The 26984-nt window shown below is 38.4% G+C and overlaps 1 protein-coding gene across 1 annotated transcript in view; it reads left to right on the forward strand.

Moving 5' to 3' along the window:
* Positions 1 to 26984, forward strand: part of AGBL1 (AGBL carboxypeptidase 1) — a 534408-nt gene that overhangs the window by 149559 nt on the left and 357865 nt on the right. Inside the window, 1 exon segment of the mRNA XM_009250131.3 lies at positions 6106 to 6259. Coding sequence (XP_009248406.3) covers positions 6106 to 6259 — 154 coding nt within the window.

A 26984-nucleotide genomic window follows, 5' to 3' on the forward strand; every position in this document is an offset into this window, starting at 1 on the left:
AAAAATTAAAAAATATTCTCTGGAAAGACAAAGTTTGACATATGTCTACAAAAACAATATTGTTCAAATACTTTATATTATTATTTTTATGCCATTGATTTATTCAAGACCGAGGTGCTATCTTAAAATCTCCCACTCTGAGAATAATTTTTTTCTCTTTCTGCTGTTTTTTGTGTTATATATTTGAATCCCATATTATTTGATTCTTAAGATTTATGAGTTTTATATGTTCATTGTGAATTGTGCCCTTTATCAAAATAAGATTTTAAAATCCCGTTTAATGCACTTGATCTTGAATATGGCTTCGCTGTATATTACTATTGCCGTGCCTGCCTTAATTTATGTTTGCTTATGCTTTTAGTTTCAATATTTCTCCTTTAAAATGTTTGAACAGAGGCAAACAAAATAAAGAGATAATTTAAGAGCATTTCTCATATACTTTTTTTTTCCTTTCTCTCTCTTTAAAAGTACCTCTTATATACAACATGCTGTGGGATTTTAAAAAGTAATCCAAATTTTTGTCATTATTAAGGCTGACTAGCCTGTTTATACTTAAACAATTTTTACTGTTACTTGTCATTTTGGTTTCATGCTATTTTCCATACCTCACCACTGTTGTCTCTTTTTCTTTTTTTCTTATGCAATGTGGACCATCATTTCTTTCATTTTTTCACCCTCAGGGTTTATAACTAGTGCTTTCTTTTTACTACTTAAAAATAATATATTTGAACTCATACTTCTCCATTAACAATAACAGCTAACATTTATTGTTTCATACATAACAGATGCTCTTCACATACATTATACAACTAAATTATAGCAACCACTGCATGAGACAGGTAATGATATTTTTATGTGCCTTTTAAAGATGAGAAAACTGAGTCACAAAGAGCTTAAATAAAAAATTTACATCAGTTTTTTCAGAATCCACGCAACCAGAATGTAAACCCAGATTTCCTACTTTCCTTGGGTCACGGTACCTCCCTCCACATTCAAAGCCAAAAATTGCACGCCTCTTACCTCTTTTTCCATTACATCCCATCTCCTTCTTTGGCTCTGACTTCTTATTTCCTTCTTTCACTTATAAGGACCTTCGTCATTACCCTGCACCCAACTTGATGATCCGGGATAGTCTCCTCATCTCAAATTTCCTAATCACATCTTCAAAGTTCCTTTACCATGTAAAATAACATCTTCATAGGTTGCAGGGATTAGAATATGGGCATCCTTGGAGGGCCATTATTCTGCCTATCACACCAACATAAGCAATAAACTCAACTCTGTTTTAGAGACCCATTGTTCTAGTGATATTCTAGAGAGTTTGCATTTGGCACAATGCTAAGTACTGCCTTTCAATTTTCAAGAATTAAATAATATTACTGTATCGATGTAAGTTGAAAACGTTAACATTTTGTTTCACCTTTTTCCTCCCTTGTACATCTCTTTTTAAGTTCATTTTAGAGCTAGGTGATGACATCAAAATTTGATAATGTGTATTGTCTCCCTAAAGAATTATTTTTTAATGTTTATATTAATATAGTAACCATATTTTTAGGTAGTCATTTAGATGTAAGCTTGTTTAACTGGATTTTATTTTAGTCTTTTAATATTGCTTTTCTGTTTGATTTGGGGGCAGCTGAAGTGTGTCTTCAAGTCCTCCTTTTCTTTCTTTCTTTTTTTTTTTATTTTAAGACAGGGTCTTGCTCTGTCACCCAGGATGGAGTGGAGTGACTTGATCTAGGCTCACTGCAGCCTTGACCTCCCAGGCTCAAGTGATCCTCCCACCTCAGCCTCCCACGTAACTGGGACCACAGGTGTGCACCACCATGCCCAGCAATTTTTGTTTATTTTTAGTAAAGATGGGGTCTTGCCATGTTGCCCAGGCTGGTCTTGAACTCCTGAGCTTAAGCAAACCACCTGCCTCGGCCTCCCAGAGTGCTGGGATTACAGGTGTGAACTACTGCACCTGGGCCAAGTCCTTATTTTCAATAAAGATAAGGTAATATGTTGTCTGAGCTTTTGTATGTCTGAACATGTATGCTACATTTGCTCATGAGCAAAAACTTGTTTGGATATGTTTATTAGATTATAATCCCTTCTACTTTCAAGCTCTAAGCAGTCCTCATTTCCTCTAGCGTGCAGTGTTGCAGAATAAATATGAGCCAAGAATGATTTTTTTTTGGTATACATATAGGTACAATGGGTTTATTTATGCACAGACACACACACACACACACACACACACACACCACACAGGGACACATACATGTTTAAAAATAATCTTCAGTATAGGGTACCAATGTTATTCTACGCAACAATGAGCAGTGAGTTAAGATTGTCAATCAAACACACAGGTTAGGCTTTATCCAGAACTAAATTTACTTGTCCATAAGAAAGAATACAGAGAGGGCAACAAAACAGCACACATAGAAAGGGCTTAGTGAGAGTCTTTGGACTCCCAGGCACAGCTTACTTTGTCCTAGTAACTCCTCACTATGGAATTATGTGGTCATGAGAGATTAGATTGAGTGGGACATAACCATCTCAGCCTAGGAATACTATCAGCCTCAGGCTTCCTTCAGATTTCATGCTTAGCTAGTTGTCTACGTTGTGTGTGTGTGCTCGTGTATGTGTAGTTAGTCATCTTGTATTCTCGGCTATGTGGCTCCCTCCCAATCTCCAATGCAGGTGCATCTCATCAATACCTGATACTCGTTAGTTGATGGACAATCATAACAATTAGGTACAAAGATTTGGTTAGATACATGGGCCTCTGCTGGATTCTCGTTTATCTTGAATCTGGTATAAACATGCTTCTTATAATTCCTTTACTTAGTATTGTGTCAAATCCTGGCTCTCTGGAACATCACAAGAACAACCTGTTTCTAAGACACAGTTGGGTTTATTGCTCATGTTGGCATGGTAGGCAGAATAAGGGACCTCCAAAATGTCCATATCCCAATGCTGTGAAGTGAAGATGTTACTTTACATGGTAAGGGGACTTTGAAGATGTGATTAGAGACTTTGAGATGGGGAGATTATCCTTGATTATCAGATTGGGTGCAGGGTAATCACAAGAGTCCTTAAAAGTAAAAGAATGAGATAAGAGCATCAGAGCCAGAGAAAAAGATGGGACTTAATGGAAGCAGAAGTCAGAGTGATGCAATTTTTGGCTTTGAAGGTGGAGGGAGGTACCATGAGTGAAGGAATGCAGGTGACCTCTAGAAGCTAGAAAAGGCAAGGGAAGAGATCTTGTATAGAGCTTCCAAAAGGAATGCAGCCCTGCTGACACCTTGAATTTTGCCCAGTGGGACCCATTTTAGACTACTGACCTTCAGAACTATAAGATAATAAATTTGTGTTGTCTTAACCTACAAAATTTGTGGTGATTCCAGCAGTAGTAGGAAACTAATTTACTTGACAAAGGAGAAAGAATGGGATGGAATCTTACTAGTGTCTCAAAGGGCAGAGGGCAAAGTGGGGATATTTATTGAGACCTTAAAGCCTGGCTTAAAGGCAGATATTTTAATGTGGGGGGATTGATTAGGGTTGAGTAAGGATCATGAAGTAATGGTTTAAGTTTGGTGGACACTGTAAGGCAAGGATTTTGAAAAGAGGTGAGAAGAGGGATTCGAAGAATCTTGGCTCAAAGATGGGTTGATGCTTTCTATTGAAGAGTTGATGGGATATTCCTGAAATGAACAATATATTTATTTGTAATTTCTGTCTTCCCAGAGCAGTAAAGTTATGCTGATGAAGGCTGGGGAATAATAGTCATGTTAATGTAGACAGTAAGCTATGAGTGGGTAAATGATTTTGGTTCTCAGTTTTAAGGAGAATATGACTCAAGGTCAAATTTTCAGGTGCCCCTGAGGCTAGAGTAAGGCCATAGAATTATCTGGTAATCTTTTCTTTTCTTGACACTTTTTCTTTTTCCTTGCAATTCACCTATTTCAGTAGAGTATAAATAGGTTTTAGTCTATTCCTATTCAGATGTCGGGATTTCTACTCACTTTAGGACATTCTTGTTCCCTTGTATGTTACTTGTCTATTGCTGCAGTAACAAATTATAAAAAATGTAGTGGCTTCAACAGGAACAGGTACTTTTAAAAAAAAAAATTGTACAGCTTTTTAGGTTAGAAGTTTGACATGAATCTCACTGGGCAAAGACCAGGGTTTTGGGATTGCGTTTCTCCTGGAGGCTGTGTGGGGAGAGGGTGTTTCCTTTCCTTTTCCAGCTTCTAGAGGCCACCTGCATTCCTTGGCTGGTGATGCCTTTCTCCATCTTCAAAGCCAGCAAGGGAAGACTGAGGTCTTATGGGGCCAGCAATTGTTCTCTGCAGCCAGGAAAGGGTCTCTGCTTTTAATCACTTTGTGATTGGATTGGCCCCAACTGGACAGTGCAGGACGACCTCCCCATTTCAAGTAGACCTTAATCTTAAACATGTCTGCAAAGTCCCTTTCACTATGTAAGGTATCCTACCAAAGGTTCTGAAGGTGAGAACATGAACATCTTTGGGGGCCACTATTCTTCTTACCATATCTGTAGTAAGTTATTTTCACATGTAAATACTTCCTCTACCTTTTGAAGGCACTACTTCCCTTTCCATATATTTTATGTATTTGTCAATATTTTTACATATTCATTTTATTAAAAAATTCATAAATTTTTTATTTCATTTACCTAGCAGGCTAGTTATTTGTCAAGAAATAAGGTGGGTGGTTTCTCCTTGGCCCTCTTAATACCTACTTGATTGTGGAAAAAACTTTCTACATTTTAAGCTAGGAGGATAATTTTTGGGCAGTGGTGTTCTTGTGCTGCAGAGGGGGCAGTGTTTCCCTCTATGGTTACTGAAATCTCCACTGTCAGGGGATGCAGTGCGGGTGGGGGAATATCTCTTAGCCTTTCTGTGACTAGTGCCCCTGTTTTGATTAGGGAAAATTTCTTCGAAATTCTTAAAGATTGTTAACCAGGGGCTGGACGTGGTAGCTCATGGCTGTAATCCCAGCACTTTGGGAGACCAAGCAGCACGGATCACCTGAGGTCAGGAGTTCGAGATCAGCCTGGCCAATATGGCAAAACCCCCCTCTCTACTAAAAATACAAAAAATTAACTGGGTGTGGTGGTGGGTGCCTGTAATCCCAGCGACTCAGGAGGCTGAGGCAGGAGAATCGCTTGAACCTGGGAGGTGGAGGTTACAATGATCTGAGATCGCGCCACTGCTCTCCAGCCTGCCTGGTTGACAGAGTGAGACTCTGTCTCAAAAAGAAAAAAGGATTGTTAACCAGGTGTCCTAATTTCAATGGTTATTCCATTTTTTTTTTTAAATAAGTATTGAAACGGGGAGGTATGGTAGGAAAAATTTGTTGCTATTAGTTGTTCTTTTAGCTTAGCAGTCCCCCTGGATTAACCATGTCTATTATTTTTTCAATGTGCTCACAATTCCCCCTATTACTTGGCCCTATGATATTATGTGCTGTTGAAGTTTTCTGTCTCATTCTCCCCAGTGTTCTGGGCGTGTTCTATTTTCATGATAACCACATTTTTTTTTTTTAATTTTAAGGAAAGCATGCTTAGATTTGTCTCTTTTCTTTTTAAATTGTTTGCTGTTTTTTATTTGTACAAATTTATGGGTACACGTGAAGTTTTCTTACATGCATAGATTGAGTAAAGGTCAAGCCAGCACTTTTAGGGTATCCATCACCCAAATGACGTACATTGTACCCATTAACACATTTCTCATGATCCTCCCCCACCCCATCCCCTGACCCTTCCAAGTCTCCATTTTCTATCATTTCCTCATATGCCACAGCGATAGGAAGAGCGCTTTATGCTCCGCCCTCCTCCCTCTTGCTTTCAGTGCAACTTGAAAACAGATCTTCTGTTATGCCAAAACATGCAGGAATGATGCTTCCTGCTCAGTCTCACTGAGTTTCTCCTAGACAGTAGAAATAGCCCCCTTTTAATCACTCAAGGTCCAATACATAAAGGACAGATTAGATTATAACAACAATACTTCCAAACTATATGTAAGCTGTTATTGTTTTCTATTATTGTTATAAAAAATGTTGATAATATACATGCCTGCTTTATTTCTGCTCCAGACTCATCTTGACATCCTGGAAAAGAGTGTCAACCTCAAAGAGGTCTACTTCCGGCAAGATGTCCTCTGCCAGACGCTGGGAGGGAATCCGTGTCCCTTGGTGACCATCACGGCCATGCCTGAGTCCAACAGTGATGAGCATCTAGAGCAGTTCCGTGAGTAAAATGGGATCTTCTTCGTGGAAGATTTGACTAAGGGTGTCCTTTATAGTCTTGGAAGCATTCTGTCTCTTCTAGATCGAAAGCTCCATAAAGGGATGGAGACTGTCTGTCTTTGTAGAAATACACCCCCAGCTTTTCTTGGTGTGACACAAAGATTAAACATTAATGTTGCTCTGTTGTTAAAGGGAGAGAAAATGAAATGAATTCAAACTGTCAGGGAGATGAAATGACAGTTTGCTAATGATGGTCACTTCCTCTTTTAAAACAGAACCAGGACTCTGAATCATATTTTCCAACTTCTAATCCAGGGACTTTTCTCACTGTGCTCACTGCTGTTATGTGACTGTCAGTCAGTCAAGGTTTGGAAAGAAAGTTGAGTTTTTAAGCCCTGGCTAAAGAATCCCCTCGATAACCCAAATACCATTTGTATCTGAAGGGCTAAAGATGTGGACAGGCTCTAGCTAAGAACTTTGAAACAAAGTCAAAGCCGAACTCATGCACACACACGCAGACACACACAAATATACACGTACGGACACATACACAAACACATAGACACATGTAGACACAAACATATACACAGAAATGTATACACGTATAGACGTGTAGACACAAACATACACGTCTAGACGTGTAAACATGTGTAGACACAAACGTATACACAGACGTGTATACACGTATACAGACATGTACACACACACACACACACACACACATCTTTAAATATTGGGTTTCTGTGCCTAAGTGCATATGTGCAACTGACCTGTTGACCTGTTACCAACTAGCTTTTGAAAATGGCTTCTGACATCGTTTCAGACCTTAGGTAGGCAAACAAAACAAAACAAAACAAAACAAAAAAAACACCCAAAGAATGAGGAATGTTTTGTGATACAGAGAAGTTTTGGAGATTAAAGAAGAAACTGGGCATCCAGCTTAATTTATCCCCAGAAGATACTGCCTTCTCTAATGAAGATACAGTCTTCCCTGGTGAAGATACAGCCTTTCCTGAGGAAGATACAGCCTTCCCTGGTGAAGATACAGCCTTCCTGGTGAAGATACAGCCTTCTCTGAGGAAGATATAGCCTTCCCTGGTGAAGAAGATACAGCCTTCCTGGTGAAGATACAGCCTTCTCTGAGGAAGCTACAGCCTTCTCTGAGGAAGCTACAGCCTTCCCTGAGGAAGATACAGCCTTCCCTGATGAAGTGCTAGCCTCATTCAGGTGACTCTTTGGTAGATCGGAATTATATTTTCTCACACCCCATCAGCATCTGACAATGGATGCTTAACAACCTGGCAAATCAACAACCGATTAACCCATCTGGATTAATGAGGCCCTAAAATGCTTTAATGAATAATAAGGGATTTTCCAAAAATTCTCTTCTGTGTTTTATACATTTAAGAGCAATTTCCGTAACAGTCAGAGTCCCCCCGCTCAGCAGATGAGCAGTGCTTGGGAGCTGGAGACAGCAATCCTCCCAGGGTAACTTTCATTGAACAATTATTTACTTAAGAAAGTGGATGTGTGTAAGTCTGAGCTTCTTTTTCTAAAAAAGAGTTGAGCAGAACTCTGATGTATCATTATGACATAGAAGTGCCTCCGTTTTTGCATTTTGTGCTGACATTGGTGTTTTTGTTGCTATTATAAATGTGGAGAGTATTCTTACTTTAAGAAGAGGACTTGAAACATGCAAAGGCCCTTAAATAATCTGGCACTCCAACAAATAGTTCTGTTAAAAAAAGTGAGAGAAAGAGAAAAAATATCTCTTAGTACACCCTTATGTGAATCAAAAGAGGCTGGTTTCTGCTTGCTCTGTAAGATGGGTTATAGTAAGTGTACACTCTTATGATCATAACAGTTTTTTTTTCTTTTAAACACATGCTAACATATTCGATGTTCATCTCAAGAAGTATCAGATAAATGCTATGCATTTTCTTTTTGTCACTTGCAAATGACAATCAATGAGCTAGATCCTGAGGAAACCAGGCTTTGACCTAGATGAAAGGGCTAGTTAGGGCCATCTTCATAGGTGTGTCACCTATACATTTGCAGAGGTCTCCTGCTTAGAAGGGCCATGCACTCTGCTTAATGCTTTTCTGCCACTATCTTTATAAAATTCTTTATAAAGTTTTAAACAAGGGGCCCTGCCTTTTCATTTTTCTCTGGGCCCTGCAAATTACATAGCTGGTCCTGGATGTGATTTAAGGTCATAAAGGTAGAAAGTGGCAAAGGCCGGTGCCTTACTGATACTACTCTTCTCTGTTTCCAAATTATGCATGAAGAACTTTAAGTTTTAACCTATTTTTCCCACTCTCTGAAAATACTATTTGTATGGAGTATGTAGCTGATTGGTATCTTTCATCATGGGGATTAATTTCAGGACCCCTTATTTTACAGATGGGGTAAGTGGAGCTCAGAAAGGTTAAATACTATGATCAGTAGAGGTGACAGATTTTCAACATTGTTATTCTGATTCCAGAGTCCACACACACAACAAATGTGCTGACTCCTTTGTTATAACACATGTTCAGCATCAACATTTTGGCTTCATTCTTGGAGCCATAACTTCCTCTCTTCCTCATTCTGTCCTCGAATTATTAGACACTAGCTGAGTTGTTAAAGCATTTATGCTAAATTGCCCACAAATAAGTGTATTACTCTCTTCTTGCTCACAACGAATTTTATTTTCCTTTCCTAACCCAATGGAAGCATTTTCATGGTGGATGCTTCAGATACTGTGGCAGGAGGGGAGAAAGAAAATTCTTTCTGCCTGAAGGCCTTTCTTCAGACCCATCAGATCCCAGCACAGAGCTGAGATTGCATGACCTAAGCCACGTGCTGGGGCACAGTTTTAGCAGGGCTACATAATAAAAAAGTGTACAGGGTATGTGTGTGTGTATATTTTTTTATATATATATATATATGGTAACTATATATATATATGGTAGCTATACATATATATAGGTAACTATATATATGGTAACTATATGTATATATGGTAACTATATATATATGAATATATTCTTATATATATATGAATGTATAAACACATGTCATTGCTGTGTTTCTAAAAGGAAAAAAAAAACCCAGCCCAGCATAAACACTACCTACCCTTCAAAGTGCAAATAACCATGCCTGTAAATCAGAAATGGAACTACTTAATTTCCTTTGAACTACAAAATGTGATGTATTGATTTAGAAGGAGAAAACAGCAAATGAGCTTGCAGCTCAAGATTCTCCTGCCTCCAGGCCTCCCTTCAGGTGAGATTAAATTGTTTTACCTGCTTCCTGACTCTCAGGGACTAGGGTGGCTTCAGTGTGGGATTGCATTTAGCTGCAATTTAGCTAGTTTCTGGTTCAGTAGCTGTCACTCACCCCTCATAAGGAGGCTTGAGTGGAAAGAAAGGTTTTCTCTCCACTGTGTGGGATTATTACTTGAGTCTTACTTTAGAATTCCAGGAAATAAGACCATGGCTATGGAATGCTGGGGGAACTCCCCTCTCAAGGCTGGATCCCTTGATGATCTGGTCTAAAGTCCTGGACCTGAAGATTATTGAGGACAACTTAATGATTACTTTTAGTTCCTCCCAGGGTCTGAGCTCCAGAGAGTCTTCCAAAAGTGTCTATTTTGTTTGATTTATTTTTCAAAACCATTTTCGTTTTAAAAAGTTATTTTCCTGGAAACATTTAGCCTTACTTTCTTGATAACTTATTTTCAGTTGAGTTGTCACCAGATTTGCCAGCTGTGTACTTTATCACTATTTGGAGAACTGAGGACAGTCCCTTTTTGAAATGCTCCCAATAAAGAAGACTTACTACTTTACACCTTGATATTTGAGCTCTCAAAGCCAAACTGCTGGCAGGTCTTCAAGAGCAAAATCATTCTCTGCCCTTTTCAGTGGGACAGTGAACAGGGAAGTTCTCTGGGAGATTGTCACTGAAGTCATTATGGAAGAGGGGGGCTTAAGGAGAAATTGACGATAGCAGGGAACCTTTACAAAAGGATCAGCAGCTCAGTCTAGCATCAGGGACTCTTAGTGATGAATAGGCATTGGGCGGTTAGAAAGTCCAGGCCCTTCATAACTAGTAGGATTTGGGATGTCAAAGGAACCTAGGCAGGGCATTTGGGTTTTGCACAGCAGAACGGGAGTGAGGAGGAACACACAGAATCCAAGAAAATGGAACAGGGGCTCCAATAGGTTGGAGCAGAAGATATTCCATAAGTTGTTTGGGAATAGGCTTGGTAGGTACGATCAGTCCAAGAAATTCTTTTCAGTGCCTTCTGAGCCTAGTCTCCATTGGTTAATGGTGGTCTGGCATAATTACACTTAGCATACTTAAATCCTTCAACACATTATATGTGAATAGGTACTTTGATTAGCATACCCTTTGAATATGCAACTTCCAGGTAGATTTGAGAAGTTTTCTATCTTTAGTTTGTATACTGTTCCGGAATGGGATGTGTGGGTGGGTGGTGTGGTATCTCTTTTCTTAAATTTGAACTGAGAGAAGATGCTGAATTTAAGCAGAACTAAAAAGCAATTCAGAATAAAGAGTCTTGGGGGGTCATTATTTATCTAATCCTGGAAAGAAGAATGGTTCTACCTTTGCCCAGACTCAGCCATTTCCGAAAAACCATGCCTGTTTTCTGTTTCTTCTCACACAGATGGAGTTGCCTTTGTGTGGAAATTCCTCTTACTAATGAGCTCTTGGCCTTCCTATGCTTGTCTTACCTCCATTTTGCAGATGGCATCCATCAAACATATTCCCAGATACCCCTCTTTAGGCTTTGGTCTTACCGGACTATTACCCAGAAATGCACACAACCAGAACACACTGCTTAGTGAAGGCTGCTATCATTTTGTTAACTTCTCCATTTTCTCCACATTGCTCTCACAACCTCACATTCTAAATGACCATTTTAGCCTAGAGAAAGTTGAGTCCCATTTTAGTTTGGAGAGCTATATCTCTGGAAGATGCTTCATTTTTCTTAGAAACTTTATTGCCAAATTGGACATCTCTACATTCAGACCCTGTAACAACATTGTCTTGACTGTCCTCATGAGTGATCTGAGAGAAGGAATGAATTTGTGGGAATTTTCTGAGGGAAAATGTCATTCTCCTATTAGAAACTCTCATTCTCTAAATGAATAGTCATGGACTGATTCACTGGTGAGAAGTCAAGAAACAACAAAGGTGGCTGGGAGGGGGTGGATATGCTATTTTTGCAATCTGAGACACCGCCACCCTGCATTTATTATAACCGAAAAGAGCAGAGCATAACCTTTCTATGTCTCTGGAGGTGAGATAATCTCACTCCCCTGCCACAGTCTCCTATGGCTCACACACTGTTGTTTCCAGGGAGCCTGAGGTGGGGGAAAGCAAGAGGCTGCATTTGCAGTTGTTAAAGAATACCTTTCTTTTTCTTTTTCTTAAAAATATTCTTACAAAAGCAATGTTCTATTCAGCCTGCCATTATGCTAAAAGCTTTTCCTTGGAAGACAATAGCTGTTCTCAGAAAAAAGATTTACATGGGGTCCCCAGGGTGTAATGAGCTACTGCGGCACCTGCCTTGGGTTGGGAGTTGTCACTTGTAAGTGGTTTTAAATTAGAAAGGAGTGGAAAAATACACAGTTACAGAATTCCCCTTTTGGCTTCTTTGCAAATCATTTTCCACTCTCTCTGGCCTTTGTCTCTTTCTAAGCCTCCTGATCAGGTGTGAAGAACAGAGCTTTCCGTTGGGGAGAGCTGGAAGCGACAACAGTGGTTGGTCCCAGGAAAACAGAACTCAGGCGAACTGCAGAACTCTCACTCTGGACATTTCTGTTTTTATACCTCCCAGAGTCATGTGGGGACAAGTATCACTATGGGATTACTGAATTTTAGAGCTTAATAATCCATAAAGACTATTGAGTCCTGATTTCTCAATTGCTGGTGAGAGATTGGGCTGAGGGACATCGGGACATGAGCTGAACTATCTAGGTAACCTAACTAGTTGGTGGCAGAGATAGTTCTAGACCTCAGCCTCTTGTCTCTTGGCAATCTTTTTTTTTTCTGGAAAGTGATGCTTTTGACAAATAGTACAGCTAAAAAAAAAATTAACTATAAGAGCATAATGACTTCTCTCCATGGAACTCTTTAATAAAAGGAGTCAGAGAAACTGAACTGTGTGCCCTTTTCTTGCCTTGGGATTTCCATCTTTTCAGGCAACCTGGGCTGAAGATATTAGGAATACATAGATAAGTATTATTTAGTCTTTGTCACTGAGGTACTCATAATCAACAGGGTGTGTGTGTGTGTGTGTGTGTGAGTGTGATGTTAAACAGGTCATTATAATACAGAAAGTTTTAACAGGGGTGAAACTAAGTTCAGCGGAAGCACAGAGAAGAGAGGATGTATCTTCATGGTAAAATCAAAGGGGGACTTTTACCCACCATGGTCACCTGTATAAACCCCACGTGCTTGGTGGTCTTGTATTGGCACGGCTTTGCTTTCAAAGAAAGCTCAGTTGGCAATCCAAAAACTATTTGAAAAACAGTTTGACTCTCTTGAGAATACATGAAAAGTAAAATATATAAAACACATCAAAACCATCTTACATTTGTTTTTCCTCATTTTTTTCACTGTTGTTGATCTGCCTGCATATCAATAGTGACTCACCATAATCCTACCCTCTTCAGATACAAACCCTCAAACTGTGTGACATCGAGAATGGTTGAATATCTCCTTTCTGCTTTCCACTTTGGCCTAGTCACTTTAATAATAAGAAGGCAGGAATCCTTCCTCCTTCTAAGACTGGTTGAAGTGGGTGGGAAAGATTGTAAAACCTTAAAGGTAGTTGAATAGCTTGGCTAACACCCTATCATGTAAATATTTTATTCTTATACAGTTTTACATAATATCATTTGGTTCTTATAATTACCTTATGAATTAAGAAAGACAATAATTATTACACCTATTTTATGGATGATAAAAATTAGATTCAGTGCCAATGCCATTGATTTACACTTTGAAGTCAAACTTCTATATGCAGAGAAATGGGGGCAGTGTCTTTTCAAGTAGAAACATAGCATGTGAAGAAGCAAGGAGACCTGGATATGGTGCTTTGAAAATCTCAGGGTGGCCAGGTGTGGTGGCTCATGCCTGTAATCCCAGCACTTTGGGAGGCCGAGGTGGGCAGATCATTTGAGGTCAGGAGTTTAAGACCAGCCTAGCCAACAGGGTGAAACCCCGTCTCCACTAAAAATACAAAAAAATGAGCCAAGTGTGGTGGCACGCACCTGTACTCCCAGCTACTCAGGTGGCTGAGGTAGGAGAATTGCTTGAACCCAGGAGGTGGAGGTTACAGTGAGCTGAGATTACACCACTGCACTCCAGCCTGGGTGACAGAGTGGGACCCTGTCTCAAAAAAAAAATAAAAAAAAAAAAAAATAAATAAATAAGAAAATAGAAAATCTCAGGGTACAGGACTACAGAATTGTGGATTGAGTATGGGGACAGCAGATGAAATGGGAAAAGTAAGTTGGGCTAAATGATAGGTGGCCTTCTTTTTCATGTCAAAAAAGTTTTTATTGAAGGCAATTATGAGCTAATAGGATGTTATTAAAAGCAGAGAAATGACAAGATCAGATTTGTTTTGGAAAGTTTTGTGGCAGTAATGTAGAGGAAAGTTTGGGGTAAGGAGGATAGTCGTGTCATGGAGTCCAGCACAGAGGAACTCAGAAGCATTTACGTCTTAGACTTAGACTTACTGGGGTTCAAATATTGGCTCTGCCATTTGTTAACTTTATGACCTTGGAAAAGATGATTAGACACTTTGTGTCATAGTTTCCCCATATATAAGTTGTGGATAATAATACTTTTTCATAGAGCAATTTGAAGATTGTAAAGGGCTTAGAAGGGTGTCTCCCACATGGTGAGTGTTCAAGAAGTACTAGCAGTTGTTGGTCAACTATGTGGGTAATGAGGTTTCAAAGGAAGATAGGTCTAGGGAAATGGGAGAGAGGGGCCTAAATTTAAGAGATGTGTCTCAGAAGTGAGAGGTCCTTGGTGACTGGCTGAGAGTAGGGATGAAGGGTAGGGAGTTGAAATATTAATATTTCCACTTTGGTTGGTGGGTGGATAGTTGAATGCCAATAAAGAATATGTGAAAAAGAGTAAGACTGTTGTCAGGGGATAAGAAGTTTGGTTTTGGAAATATACATTTTCAGAGGCCTAAAAATTATATAAGAACTAAGGCTAAACATAATTATAAAGCCAATATGCTATAAAATATACTCTATTTTAGAGAGAAATAAAACAAATTTTATACTACCTAATTTTCTCAATTAGCAAGGATATCAGAGTTAATTCTATACAGTTATTACAGCAGAAACATGTAATATATTTCATCAGAATCAGTCCTAGAACATTCTATTCTACAAATTTGTTCATGTGATATAATGATTTGCATATTTTAAGGTCATTAACTATTTACAAAACATTTACATATGACTAATACCTCACAACAGCCCTGTGAGGTAAGAAAAAAGAAAGAATTGGATGTATTATCTCCATGTTTGGATGATGAAATTGAGACCTGAGAAAGACATATAATAAGTAGGAGGTAGAGCTTGGATTTAAACCAAATCTGAATTCTAAACCCCATAACCGTAACTCTTGTACTGACTGCCTCTTTCAGCTGTGCAATAATGAGGGAAAATCCTTTACCTTCAAGATACAATCACCCATATGTCAGAATAATTGTTTACACTACAAGTAATATGTTCTAGGCTTCTCCAATGGTCATTTAAACACTAATAACCCTTATAATTTTAGTAAAATCTAAATATTACTGCCTCTACAATACTCTGCATTCCTTTCCCACTCGTATCTAAAATGTTTCAACCCTACTAACCTTCTTTCTCTTTATTGAACACAGCAACCTAACCACCTCCACTGGGTCTCTATATTTGCCGTTTCCTCTGTGTCCAACACTTTTTCTCCATAGTTATGTGTGGTTGATTTCTCCTTGTCATATAGTATTCATGCTCACGTCAAGGAAGTCTTCCTGGATCATGATATCTAATGTTGTTCCCCTACTCCGAATCTCTTTATCACATGACCTTGCTATTTTTTTTCTTCATTGCCTCTATGACTGAGCTCCATGAAAGCACAGACTATACGTTGTATTTTTTTCTATTGTATGTCTTCGAACTAACACAGTCTCTGCACGAAGCAGGTGCACAATACATGTTTATTCAACAAGTAAGTGAAATCCCTGAACCTGTTCTTGCTCCTAGCCACCATGTGGGACCTTTAACCTCTCTTGAAAAGTTACCTCTTACCCGATTATTTCTTGGGTCCCCAAGGGTAGCCACAAATGTGCTCATAAAGCAGCTATTGGCTACGGTCTCCACACCACTTCATTCTTTCCCTGAACTTCTCTTGGTAGTTGTTTGTTGTCCTTGCAGTCTTGAAAAGCACTTTTGCCATTGCTATGTTTTCAGAGACTTACTGGATTCCATGTAAAGGTAAGGGAATAGCCCTCTCCAAAACTGTGCCACACATCCACACTACCTCAAGTGGTATGAGTCTCCTCACGTTTCTGGTGAAAACAGCTCCATCATCACAGGCTGGATGAGGATGGGATGAACCCCATGCCTCCAAGGTTCAGATGCCTTTCTCTTTCAGGATTCTTATACCCAAGGCATAAAACCACAACCAATGTTTCTCTTTCAGGATCCTTGCACCTAAGGCAGAAAAACACAACCGATTTGTCTTCCATACTTATTAACACATGTCCTGAGGGCTGGGTAATTAACAACCTTGTCAGTTCCCGAAACTCAGGATATAAGACTGTGCTAGCCAGGCGTGACCATGAGTTTGCTATTGAAATTCCCAATAAAATATGTGGTTTTCATAAAACAAAACAATACAATTTATTATTGTTCATGGATATTTACATGTGTAGAAAAATTATAAAACCATGCTGAACGAACTACCGCCAGATTCAAGATAGTGATTCCATCTGAGGAAGGAGAAAGGGAAAGCAAAATGTAAAGCAGAAAGGGAAAGCAAAATGAAACCTAAATCTCATCTATTGGGGAGTTTGTATTTCTTAAAGAAAAAGAGTTCTAAAGAAAATATGTAAAAATGTTAACGACTTTAAACATGGGTGTCTGTCATATTATTTTCTGTCTCCAACTATTTTTATATTTCATGTCTAAAATTAAAAAATTAAACTAAAAGGTGCTAACATGTCATCCTTGTCTAACAAATGCATAAATTAGAGTTAGAAATGTGAAAATAACTCCACATTCCTCCTATTACTACTCCTCAGATAATTACTGTAGTAGTTTTAAATTTATCCTTTAATATACAGATACATGCACACACACATGCACACTCACATACTGACGCATGAATACATATGTACAGAGCCTTGAAATTTAGGTAAAATTTACTTAAATTGGCCTTCTTGACAATTGAAGTCTATGACTTCCTTTGGAAGTCCAAATCTCTTTCCCATTAATCTGAGACTCAACAGCCTCACCAGATTCTCTGCTACCACTTTACACTCCCACAAAGTATAAGAGATTATTTTCCTCCATGGCGCAGTCACATGGCGCAGTCAACAATTTTATCTGTCTTCTGCATTTTTATACTTACTAGTTTTTAATTTTTTTAATTTAATTTTTTTTATTTTTAAAATTTTTGGTGGGTACATAGTAGGTGTATATATTTACGGTGCACATGAAATGTTTTGATACAGGCACACAATGTGAAATAAGTACTTCATGGACAATGGGACATCCATCCCCTCAAACATTTATCCTTTAAGTTACAAATAATCTAGTTACATTATTTAAGTTATTTTAAAATATACAATTAAGTTATTATTGACTATAGTCACCCCGTTGGGCTATCAAATAGTAGGTCTTAGTCATTCTATTTTTTTGTACCCATTAACCATCTCCACCTCCCCCTGTGACCCTCTACTACCTTTCAAGCCTCTGGTAACCATCCTTCTACTCTTTATCTCCATGAGTTCAATTGATTTGATTTTTAGATCCCACAATTAAGTGAGAACATGCAATATTTGTCTTTCTGTGTCTGGCTTATTTCATGTAACATAATGATCTCCAGTTCTATCCATTTTGTTGCAAATGACTGAATCTCATTCTTTTTTATGGCTGAATAATACTCCATTGTTTATATGGAACCACGTTTTCTTTATCCATTCATGTGTTGAGGGACACTTAGATTGCTTCCAGATCTTAGCTATTGTAAAAACAGTGCTGCAATGAACATAGGAGCGCAAATATCTCTTTGATATACTGATTTCCTTTCTTTTGAGTATATATCCAGCAGTGGGCTTGCTGGATCATATGGTAACTCAATTTTTAGTTTTTTGAGGAGCCTCCAAACTGTTTTCCATAGTGGTTGTACTAATTTACATTCCCACAACAGTGTACAAGGGTTCCCTTTTCTCCATATCCTCACCAGCATTTGTTATTGCCTGTCTTTTGGATAAAAGCCATTTTAACTGGGGTAAGATGATATCACATTGTGGTTTTGATTTGCATTTCTCTGATGATCACTGATGCTGAACACCTTTTCATGTATCTGTTTGCCATTTGTATGTTTTCTTTTTAGAAATGTCTATTTAAGTCTTTTGCCCATTTTTTGATTGGATTATTCGATTTTTTCCTATAGAGTTGTTTAAGCTCTTTATATCTTCTGGCTATGAATTCTTTGTCAGAGGGGAGTTTTAAAAAATCTTAACTCTCTTGCCCCCCTCCAAAAAGAACCCACCATTTTAGTGTTATTCTAATTTGTATTTTTGGGGGCATGACTCAGGTGGTCCATATTTTAAAATGTTTGTGATTTTCATTTCTTCCTTTTAAATTGTTTATTTTTAAAATCATTTGTCTGGTTTGTCTATTATGTTAGATGATTTGTTCTATAAACGATTTATGAGGAAGTCTTTGAATATTAGGAATATTCCTCTTTGTTAAACATGGATTCATTCATTTAGCAAAGATTTATTGATCATTGATCATTTTACTAAGTATGGGAACATTTTCTCCCTGTCACCTCTTTTTAAATGTTAGGTTTTTTTGCTTAATTTTCATGGAATCTTATATAGTAGTCTATTTTTTACACTTGTGAGCATAATGTGTTAGGAAAAAGTTTCCCATTTTACAGATGATGGAAGTAAGACCTAGGGAATAAAAGTGATGTGCCTGGTTGCATAGCTATTAAATATGGAGTGAGAAAACAGAATTTAGGTCTTCTCTCAGCAGCATAGGGTGGTGTGTGCCTGTAGTCTCAACCATTTGAGAGGCTGAGGTGGGAGAATCACTTGGGCCTAGGAGTTTGAGTCTAGTCTGGACAGTATAGTGAGACCCTGTCTTAAAAAAAAAAAATTAGGTCTTCTCTCATCAGACAAACAGTTTTGTTTTTAGTATCTTATAAAATAATTTATATAACATGTAGACCTAGATTAAAGAACAATAATAAAATGGACATCTATGTATACACAATCCAATTTAAGAAATATGACATTTACCTATATTTTAGTCCCCATAACAATTTGCTCAATGGCTTCCACTCTTACTACCTCAGAGTAACTACCATCCTGAATTCTGTGCTAAATGGTCTTTTGCTATTCTTTATACTTTTAAATCACATATTTATATATCTCTGACAATCTACTATTGAGTTTGCCTGTTTGGGACTTTACATGAAGAGAAACATTATATAATTCTATTTATAATTGCTTATCTTATTAAACATATTTTAAAGATTAAACTATGTTAACATGTTTGAGTTGGCATCTGAATTACTCATTTTTCATTGCTGTATAATGAATTCTTATGTATGAATTTAGGTCAGTTTCTCCCCTAGAATTCATGAGTTGAAACCCTAACCCCCAATGTGATTGTATTTGAAGTAAGGAAGTAATTAAGGTTAAACAAGATCATATGGGTGGGGCCCTGATGATATTCGTGTTCTTATAAGAAGAGACACAAGAGAGATTACTCCCTTTCTCTCTGCCATGTGAGGACACTGAGAGAAGGTGTGGCCATCTACAAGCCAGGAAGAGAGCCCTCTTTAGAACCCGACCATGCTGGCACTCTGCTATCAGACTTTCAGCCTCCAAAACCGATAAAATAAATTTCTGGTGTTTAAGCCACCCAGTCTATAATATTTCTCCTAGGTATTTTATGGTTTTAGGTCTTACATTTATGTTTTAAATTCACTTTGAGTTGATTTTTGTATATGATGTAAGATAAGGGATTGATTTCATTCTTCTGCATCTGTATATTTAGTTTTCTCAACAACATATATAAGAGACTGTCCTTTCCCCATTGTGTACTCTTGATGCCTGTGTCAAAGATCAATTGACCACATATGCATGGATTTATTTCTGGCTCCTTATTCTGTTCCATTGGTCTGTAAGTCCGTTTTTATGATAGTACCATGCGGAGTTGGTTACTACAGCTTTGTAGTATATTTTAAAATCAGGTATTGTGATGTCTCCAGCTTTGTTCTTTATTTTTCTCAAGATTGCTTTGGCTATTTGGGATCTTTGGTGGTTTCATATGAATTTTAGAATTGTTTTATCTATTTCTGTGAAAAGTATCATTGGAATTTTGATAGAGATTGAATTGGGTCTGTAGATTGCTTTGGATAGTATGGCAATTTTAACAATATTATTTTAACCCATGAACATGGGATATCTTTCCATTTATTTGTGTCTTCTTCAATTTATTTTTCAATGTTTTATAGTTTTTAGTGTAGAGCTCTTTCACCTCCTTGGTTAAATTTATTCCTAAGTTTTATTTTTATGTTATTGCAAATGAGATTTTTAAAATTTCCTTTCAAATACTTTGTTGTCAGTGTATAGAAACACTGCTGATTTTTGTATGTTAAGTTTGCATTCTGCAACTTTACCAAATTTATTAGTTGTAACAGTTTGTGTGTGAAAGTCTTTAGAGTTTTCTATATATAAGATCACATCATCTACAAACAGAAAAATTTTTACTTCTTCCTTTCCAATTAGGATGCCTTTTATTTCTTTTTCTTGCCTAATTGGTCTGGCTAGGACCACTAGTACTATATTGAATAGAAGTGGTGAGAGTAGGCATCCTTGTCTTGCTCCTGATCTTAGAGGAAAAGCTTTCAGCTTTTTGTCTTTGAGTATGTATTTAGCTGTGGGCTTGTCATATTTGGCCTTTATCATGTTGCAGTAAGTTTCTTCTATAACTAATTTATTGAGAGTTGTTTTTATCATGAAAGGATGTTGAATTTTATGGCATTTTATGCATCTGTTGTAATGACCATATGATTTTTATCCTTCATTTTGTTAATGTTGTATATCACAATAATAACATTTATTGTTCATATTTTGTAACACATTTGTATATGTTGAACATCCTTGCAGCCTAGGGATAAATCCCACTTGATCATGGTGTATGATGTTTTAATGTGCTCTCAAATTTTGTTTGCTAGTATTCCATTGGGAATTTTTGTATCTAAGTTTATCAAATATATTGGCCTATAATTTTCTTTTCTTATAATATCCCTGTCTAGCTTCAGTCTTAGAGTAAAGCTGGCCTTGAAAAATTAGCTTGTAAATGTTCCCTTGTCTTCAATTTTTTGGGAGAGTTAGAGAAGGACTGGAGTTAATTCTTTAAATATTTGGTAGAATTTACCAGCGAAGCCATCAGATCCTGAGCTTTTCTTTGTTGGGAGTTTTTTGATTACAGATTCAATCTCCTTACTTGTTATTGGTCTTTTGTTAATATTTTCTGTTTCTTCATTGTTCAATCTTGGTAGGTTTATGTTTCTAGGAATTTATTCATTTCTTTGGGTTGTCTAATATGTTGCCACAGAATTGTTCATAGTAGGCACTTATGATCCTTTGTATTTATGTGGTATCAGTTGTAATGCCTCTTGTTTATAATTTTATTTAAACCTCCTCTCTTTTTCTCTTACTCAGTTTAGCTAAAGGTTTGTCAATTTTGTTTATCTTTTTGAAAAAGCAACTCTTAATTTCATTGATCCAAAGATTCTTGGTGGGCGTTTGGCATGATCCACAGGCAGGCTTCCTGTTGGAGTCCTTGGGCAGGTGGCTAGTTCCAGAGTCAGCAGGTGGGTGGGTCTGTGTCTGGATTCACTGAGGGGAGCCTGAAGCTAGGATCTGCTGGGGGTGGCCCTGAATCTTAGGTCTCCAAGGGTCAGCCTGGTGCAGGGGGCCCCTGGGGTGGACCTGTTCACTGGATCTCAGGGGACTGGCTTGGAGCCTGTGTTCTCAGGGGCTGAACGAGCGCCTCTACTGAGGCAGGGTTGGACCGTGGGTCCACTAAGGCATGGAGCCATGGGGCCCAGCCTAGAGCCTGGGGCCACAGAAGCTGGCCTGGCAAAAGCATTTGTATTTGCCTCTGTTAGTCAATGGAGAGTGCTAGCAAACTGGGATGACCATATTCTCTACTATGGATTTTTGGGATCACATATGGATCATAAATTCAAACGTATGTGAGGATTTGCTTATCATTATAAATTCCTAGGGAAAATTTGACATAAAAAGCTGTTCCTGCTCTCCCCTTCTGTGAATTAAGAGTAAAGACCTTTGGACACTTAGCTTTATGCAGGGATTTCCTATTGGATGCCCTGCCATGAGTGGGCCCCATGCTTCACTCCTGGTTCCTTGTGTCCCTTGCAGCCCTCAAAACAGAAGCTCAAGGTCTCCAAGGCTCAGTTGGAAACCTTCAGGGGGAGAAACATGCTTCGATGCTTGCTTATTTTCCAAGTTTTTTTTTTTTTGGCTTCACTTTGTTCTTGGCACTTACAGATTTATTCTTTCAGACCAATTCAGCAATGCATCAAAAATGACTTTTGAAAAAAAATTCAACATTTTTGTTGTTTCCTTTGGCAGGTTGTTCAGAATAGTTAGTCTATTATTCTGCAAAAAATGGAAGTTCTTACCCCCTTGATCTTTCCACTTTACACGCTACTTTTTTCCATTAGAAAGAAAAATGAAAGTCTATTTTTTGTTTGCTATAATGGATAATATGAATTTGAAGGTCTGTTTGTAATTTGAAATAGCATATCTGCTATTCTATGTTTAGAATTGACATTATTCCTGCTGAAAAGAATACACTTTCTTTTATGGTTCTTGGAATATTTTTTTTCCTTAGCAGATAGTAAGAATTTTAGTGAAGAAATATTTTGGAGTTTCTGAATTAAGATTCCAACCAAAACCCGGATTTTCTCCGGGGCTTCCTATTTTTTTTTTTTTTTTGACATCATGAATATTAACAGAAGAGTGTGATTTTTATTTTTTCACTTGTAAGATAACTAATTTACCCAGAGGCACCTCATGTGTGTTTTTAGTCACCTGTATCCAACATCAACACCAGAAAGCTCGAAAAGACAAGTTATTCAATACACCGCACCCAGCTGTTCTGATCTGTGAGGCTTGCTTGAGGTACCTTCAGCTGCAGAAGGAGCTTGTTCCCTTGCAGCTGGTGGAAATTCTGTCAGTCCCAAGATGGAACTTCTAAATTGTAACTTACAAGGCGGGTGTAATTACAGTAATTGGGACAGTGAATAATTCTCAGCATAGCTGATCGATGTTCCCATGCTCTCAAAAATCAGGATAGAGTGAGGTAGTAGAACCCAGATATGAATCCTAGCTATTTTTCCACAATGAATGTTCATGACCTAGTGGGAGTCTTCATTTCTCAGTTAGAGTAAGTGATGAGTGATTATGGCCACCGGGACATCCCCTCACCCCAAAACAAAACTTACAGTCACATTCAAGCCAGATTACAGAATGCTGAGATTGTATTGTACTACCACTTCTTTCTTCTTGAAAGTAGGGATGGGATTTAGTAGAGGAAAACCGATGTGAATGATGTGGCAATTTCCAATTTGTTGGTGGTGTTTTCCTACTGCCATTCCCCCAAGCAAAGTTGTAGAAAGGAAGTTGTTTGGCCAGACAGGCGATTGTCAATAGGAGCCTCTCGAGGCGGTAGCTGGGAGCTCACTTCACTGATTCCCCTCACAGGAGAGATTTGGGAACACAGGTTATGAGCTGAGTCATTGGGCAAATTAACTGCCCCAAATGTGATAATTAAAATGTATGTCCATGAACCACCTTGGTAATGATCAAGTGATCAAGTTCTCCCCTTAAGCAACTGTGCGCATTGTTGCCTTTCTCGGTAACAGATGATTGCATTAAGAGCTTGCATGCTGCAACTCAGAGGGAATTGGTGTTACCCCAGTGTCCTATGTGTATCTTCCCTGCAGCTGATTTTCTGTGGCTCATTGAGCAACGAGTCCAGGTGGCAGCTGTGGATTTTGACATCCCAGAATTTTATAGGGCAAGGGCATTCTCAACATGTAGTGATGCACATCCCGTTAGGAAGTGGCTATTCATGAAACTGACAGGGTAAAGCCCTAATTAGAAAGACCAGCAGGGCTCTCTGTACCCCAGGATGCTTCAACAGAGCTGTCACTGTCTTCCCTCAGGCAGGATCATTGGGCTGAAACACTGAGCAAAAAACATTTTGTTCAATGTTCAACAAAAATAACTCCCACCATTAGCAACATGACAAGTGAAAGGAGGACCTGTATGTCAAAAGAAAAGGATTTATGCATTGTTGTAAATAATGAGTGATTCTAAAAACTTTAAGCTGCTGGGGAAGCAGCTTTCAGCTTCTGGAAGGTGCTATTGGAAACCCATACAGTAAAATGGGTATGCTTCTCTGGTTTTCAGCAGATGGAAGCTTAATTTGAGGTTGTGGGAACACTTTAGTCATGGAAAGAAGTGGGGTACACCTGAATTTGAATCATGGATTATCTCAATATTTTGCAGGACTTATTTCTTTGAGGTCGATTTTCTTGGTCTTTAAAATGGAGGGTTGTAAGTGACTATCTTCTTTGTTTAGGTATATAATGTAGTCTTGTTTATTCAGATTCTGAACTCTTTAGAAAAAAACAAAGAATTCCCACATACCAAATTGCAGTCTAAGCACACTTACGCAAACAGCATTTATTCCTTATGATTAAAAAGAAATGTAGCCAGATGGTATGGCAGTTTCTTAAGTTGTTATGAAAAGCAAGAATCCTTATCTTAATTTCTTTTCAATCAATAACAATTTCTAATTCACAAGGAAAAGAAAAGCAAAATAGAAACTGTCTTCCTTTGAAGGAAGCTGTGATGTAATGATTTGCTGGGCAACTTACATGGTTTAATTAAGCACTCTGATTAAATCAATATGTATCCAACAGTTCAGCCTGGCAATCAGCTTAATCTCATTAACTGTTGTTCAGACCCCAATAATTGATTAATAATACATTATCATTTATGAATTATTGACTTCAAGTTATTATAATTGTCTTGCTTTGTTCATAGCACCTGCTGCCACATGTTAATTATGAAATGCTCAAGCACTTTCTTGGAATAACTTTAGAGATAAAGCTGATGGGGTTTTTAATGAAGCAAGATTATCTTTAGTTCAGAGCTGGTCAGAAGAGCTAGGCTTTTTCAACCCTGTATTGTTCATTAAGTGGGAGCAGGCATTTAGCATTTTTAGAGCTGAGGCTCAAAGAATTAGAGACAGGGTTGGAAGACACCCATACACAATTTAGATGATGAGCCCTACTAAATGAGATGGGTGATATCAGAATCATAAACACCTAGATCCTTACTGCCAGTGGATTCTGCTTATTGAGGCTATCTGAATATATATTAAATAGGTATCATTCCTGCTCTCCCTCCTGGTGCTTATAGTCTATTTTTGAGGTTTGGATATGCCCAAGGGTATTTGGGGATTCTAGGAGAAGGATCTGACCTCTCCTGGATATAGGTAGGATGGGTAGGAGCTATTCATGGAAATGGCCTCCCCTCTCTGAGAGAGGCCTTTGGCCAAGCAAGAGAAGTTACCACACCTAAACCAGGATAGCCTGTTGCATGCTACTTCATTTGCCTAGTTCTGTTTAGTTATTTTTTCTGGCTCGTAAGATCTTGCTTCAGAGTTCCAGCCTGGTCTATGCCGGGGGAGTCAAGACAGGAGCTGGGAATGAATCCACACTAAAAAAGGGTATGGTATCCCCACGGCCAGCCTGGTTATGGCAGCACAGTGAATTCTTGCTTGATATCCAAAAGAAGGATGAAATTTAAGGAGCAGGAGCCAATTGGAAAAATTCCATGGCCCCTTCCTCTATGGTGGGTCTCTTTGCACAGACATTTCTGTAGGACCTGGGCTTAATTTTATTGAAGACACCCTGGGAGGCATCATTATCACCACCTCTGGTTCTTAAGAGGAACCCTTCACTCAGGAGGAACCCTTCACTCAAGAGGAACCCTTCACTCAGGAATGAATTGGAGCTCCCACTTGTAACAGTGACTGGCTTTCCTGAGACATTGCTTCCCCAGTAGGAAGTCCCTTTAATCCTGAGCACCTCACTCAGAAACCAGCCGTGTAGGAAGTGAGATTTAATCTTCAGGCTCCATCTTTTCTCATGAATTCCATGAAAAGCCATGGTTTCAAGGGCATGTTTTCCAGGAAATAAGGCATTTTGATAGTGTTGTAAAACATGGGCTTGTCATCAGACTTGGATTGGAAATCTGGATTTTCTGAATTTTGGAAAGTGGCTTAAACTGTCTAAGCTTCAGCTTCCTTATCTGTAAATAGGGATAATATTCCCACCTTCATAAGGTTGTGGTGAGGATTAATGAGGTAAGGTATATTTTCCTAACACAGCGTAAGAGAGGGTGCTTGTTAAATACTCATACCCATAATCTTTCACTCCATCCTCCTTGTTTATTGCAAGCTGAAATGTAATTGCCCATTTTATACAATGCCATTTTAACACCCAAGATAACCCAAAAGCCTTTCAAATGGTGAAACTCAAATGGATAGGCAAGCTACTGAAATGTAATGTCAAGAGTTATAGCTCAGGTATAGGTTTTGGAGTCACTCTTATCTGCACTCACGTTTGGGCTTTGTCTCAGAGTAGCTAGGTAGACTTCTAAAGGTATTGACTGTTGGGCAACCTCTTTAAGCCTCAGTTTCATCATCTGTAAAATGAAATACCTGTAGTATTTTCATATATGGCTATGGTAAAGCTTAAAAAATTGGTGTGGCCGGGCGCGGTGGCTCACGCTGCTAATCCCAGCATTTTGGAGGCCAAGGCAGGTGGATCACGAGGTTAGGAGTTGGAGACCAGCTTGACCAACATGGTGAAACCCCGTCTCTACTAATAATACAAAAAAAAAGCTAGCTGAGTGTGGTGGTGCACGCCTGTAGTCCCAGCTACTTGGGAGGCTGAGGCAGAAGAATTGCTTGAACCTGAGAGGTAGAGGTTGCAGTGAGCTGAGATCATACCACTGCACTCCAGCCTGGGTGACAGAGTGAGACTTTTTCTCAAAAAAAAAAAAAAAGTATATATAAAACACAGTGCTAGGCACACAGTAGATGCTCAATAAAATATTAGTACTCTACATTCCTTTTATTTCACATGGGAATACTCTAGCTAGCATTTACCTCCAAAGTAGCACTGGTCAAAGAGAAGGATATAGCCTTTCCCATTTGTAGTTTCAGAAAATACCAGAGGGGAGGAAATAGCAAGCATTACAAAACATCCTGCTTCAGCCTAAAGCTCTCAGGAAAAAACCTTATCTATATTTAGCACACCAAGTTAAAGACAGCTTTCAGCAAGAC

This window comes from Pongo abelii, chromosome 16 (assembly GCF_028885655.2).
Source record: "Pongo abelii isolate AG06213 chromosome 16, NHGRI_mPonAbe1-v2.0_pri, whole genome shotgun sequence".
In the NCBI taxonomy this organism is placed as follows: domain Eukaryota; kingdom Metazoa; phylum Chordata; class Mammalia; order Primates; family Hominidae; genus Pongo; species Pongo abelii.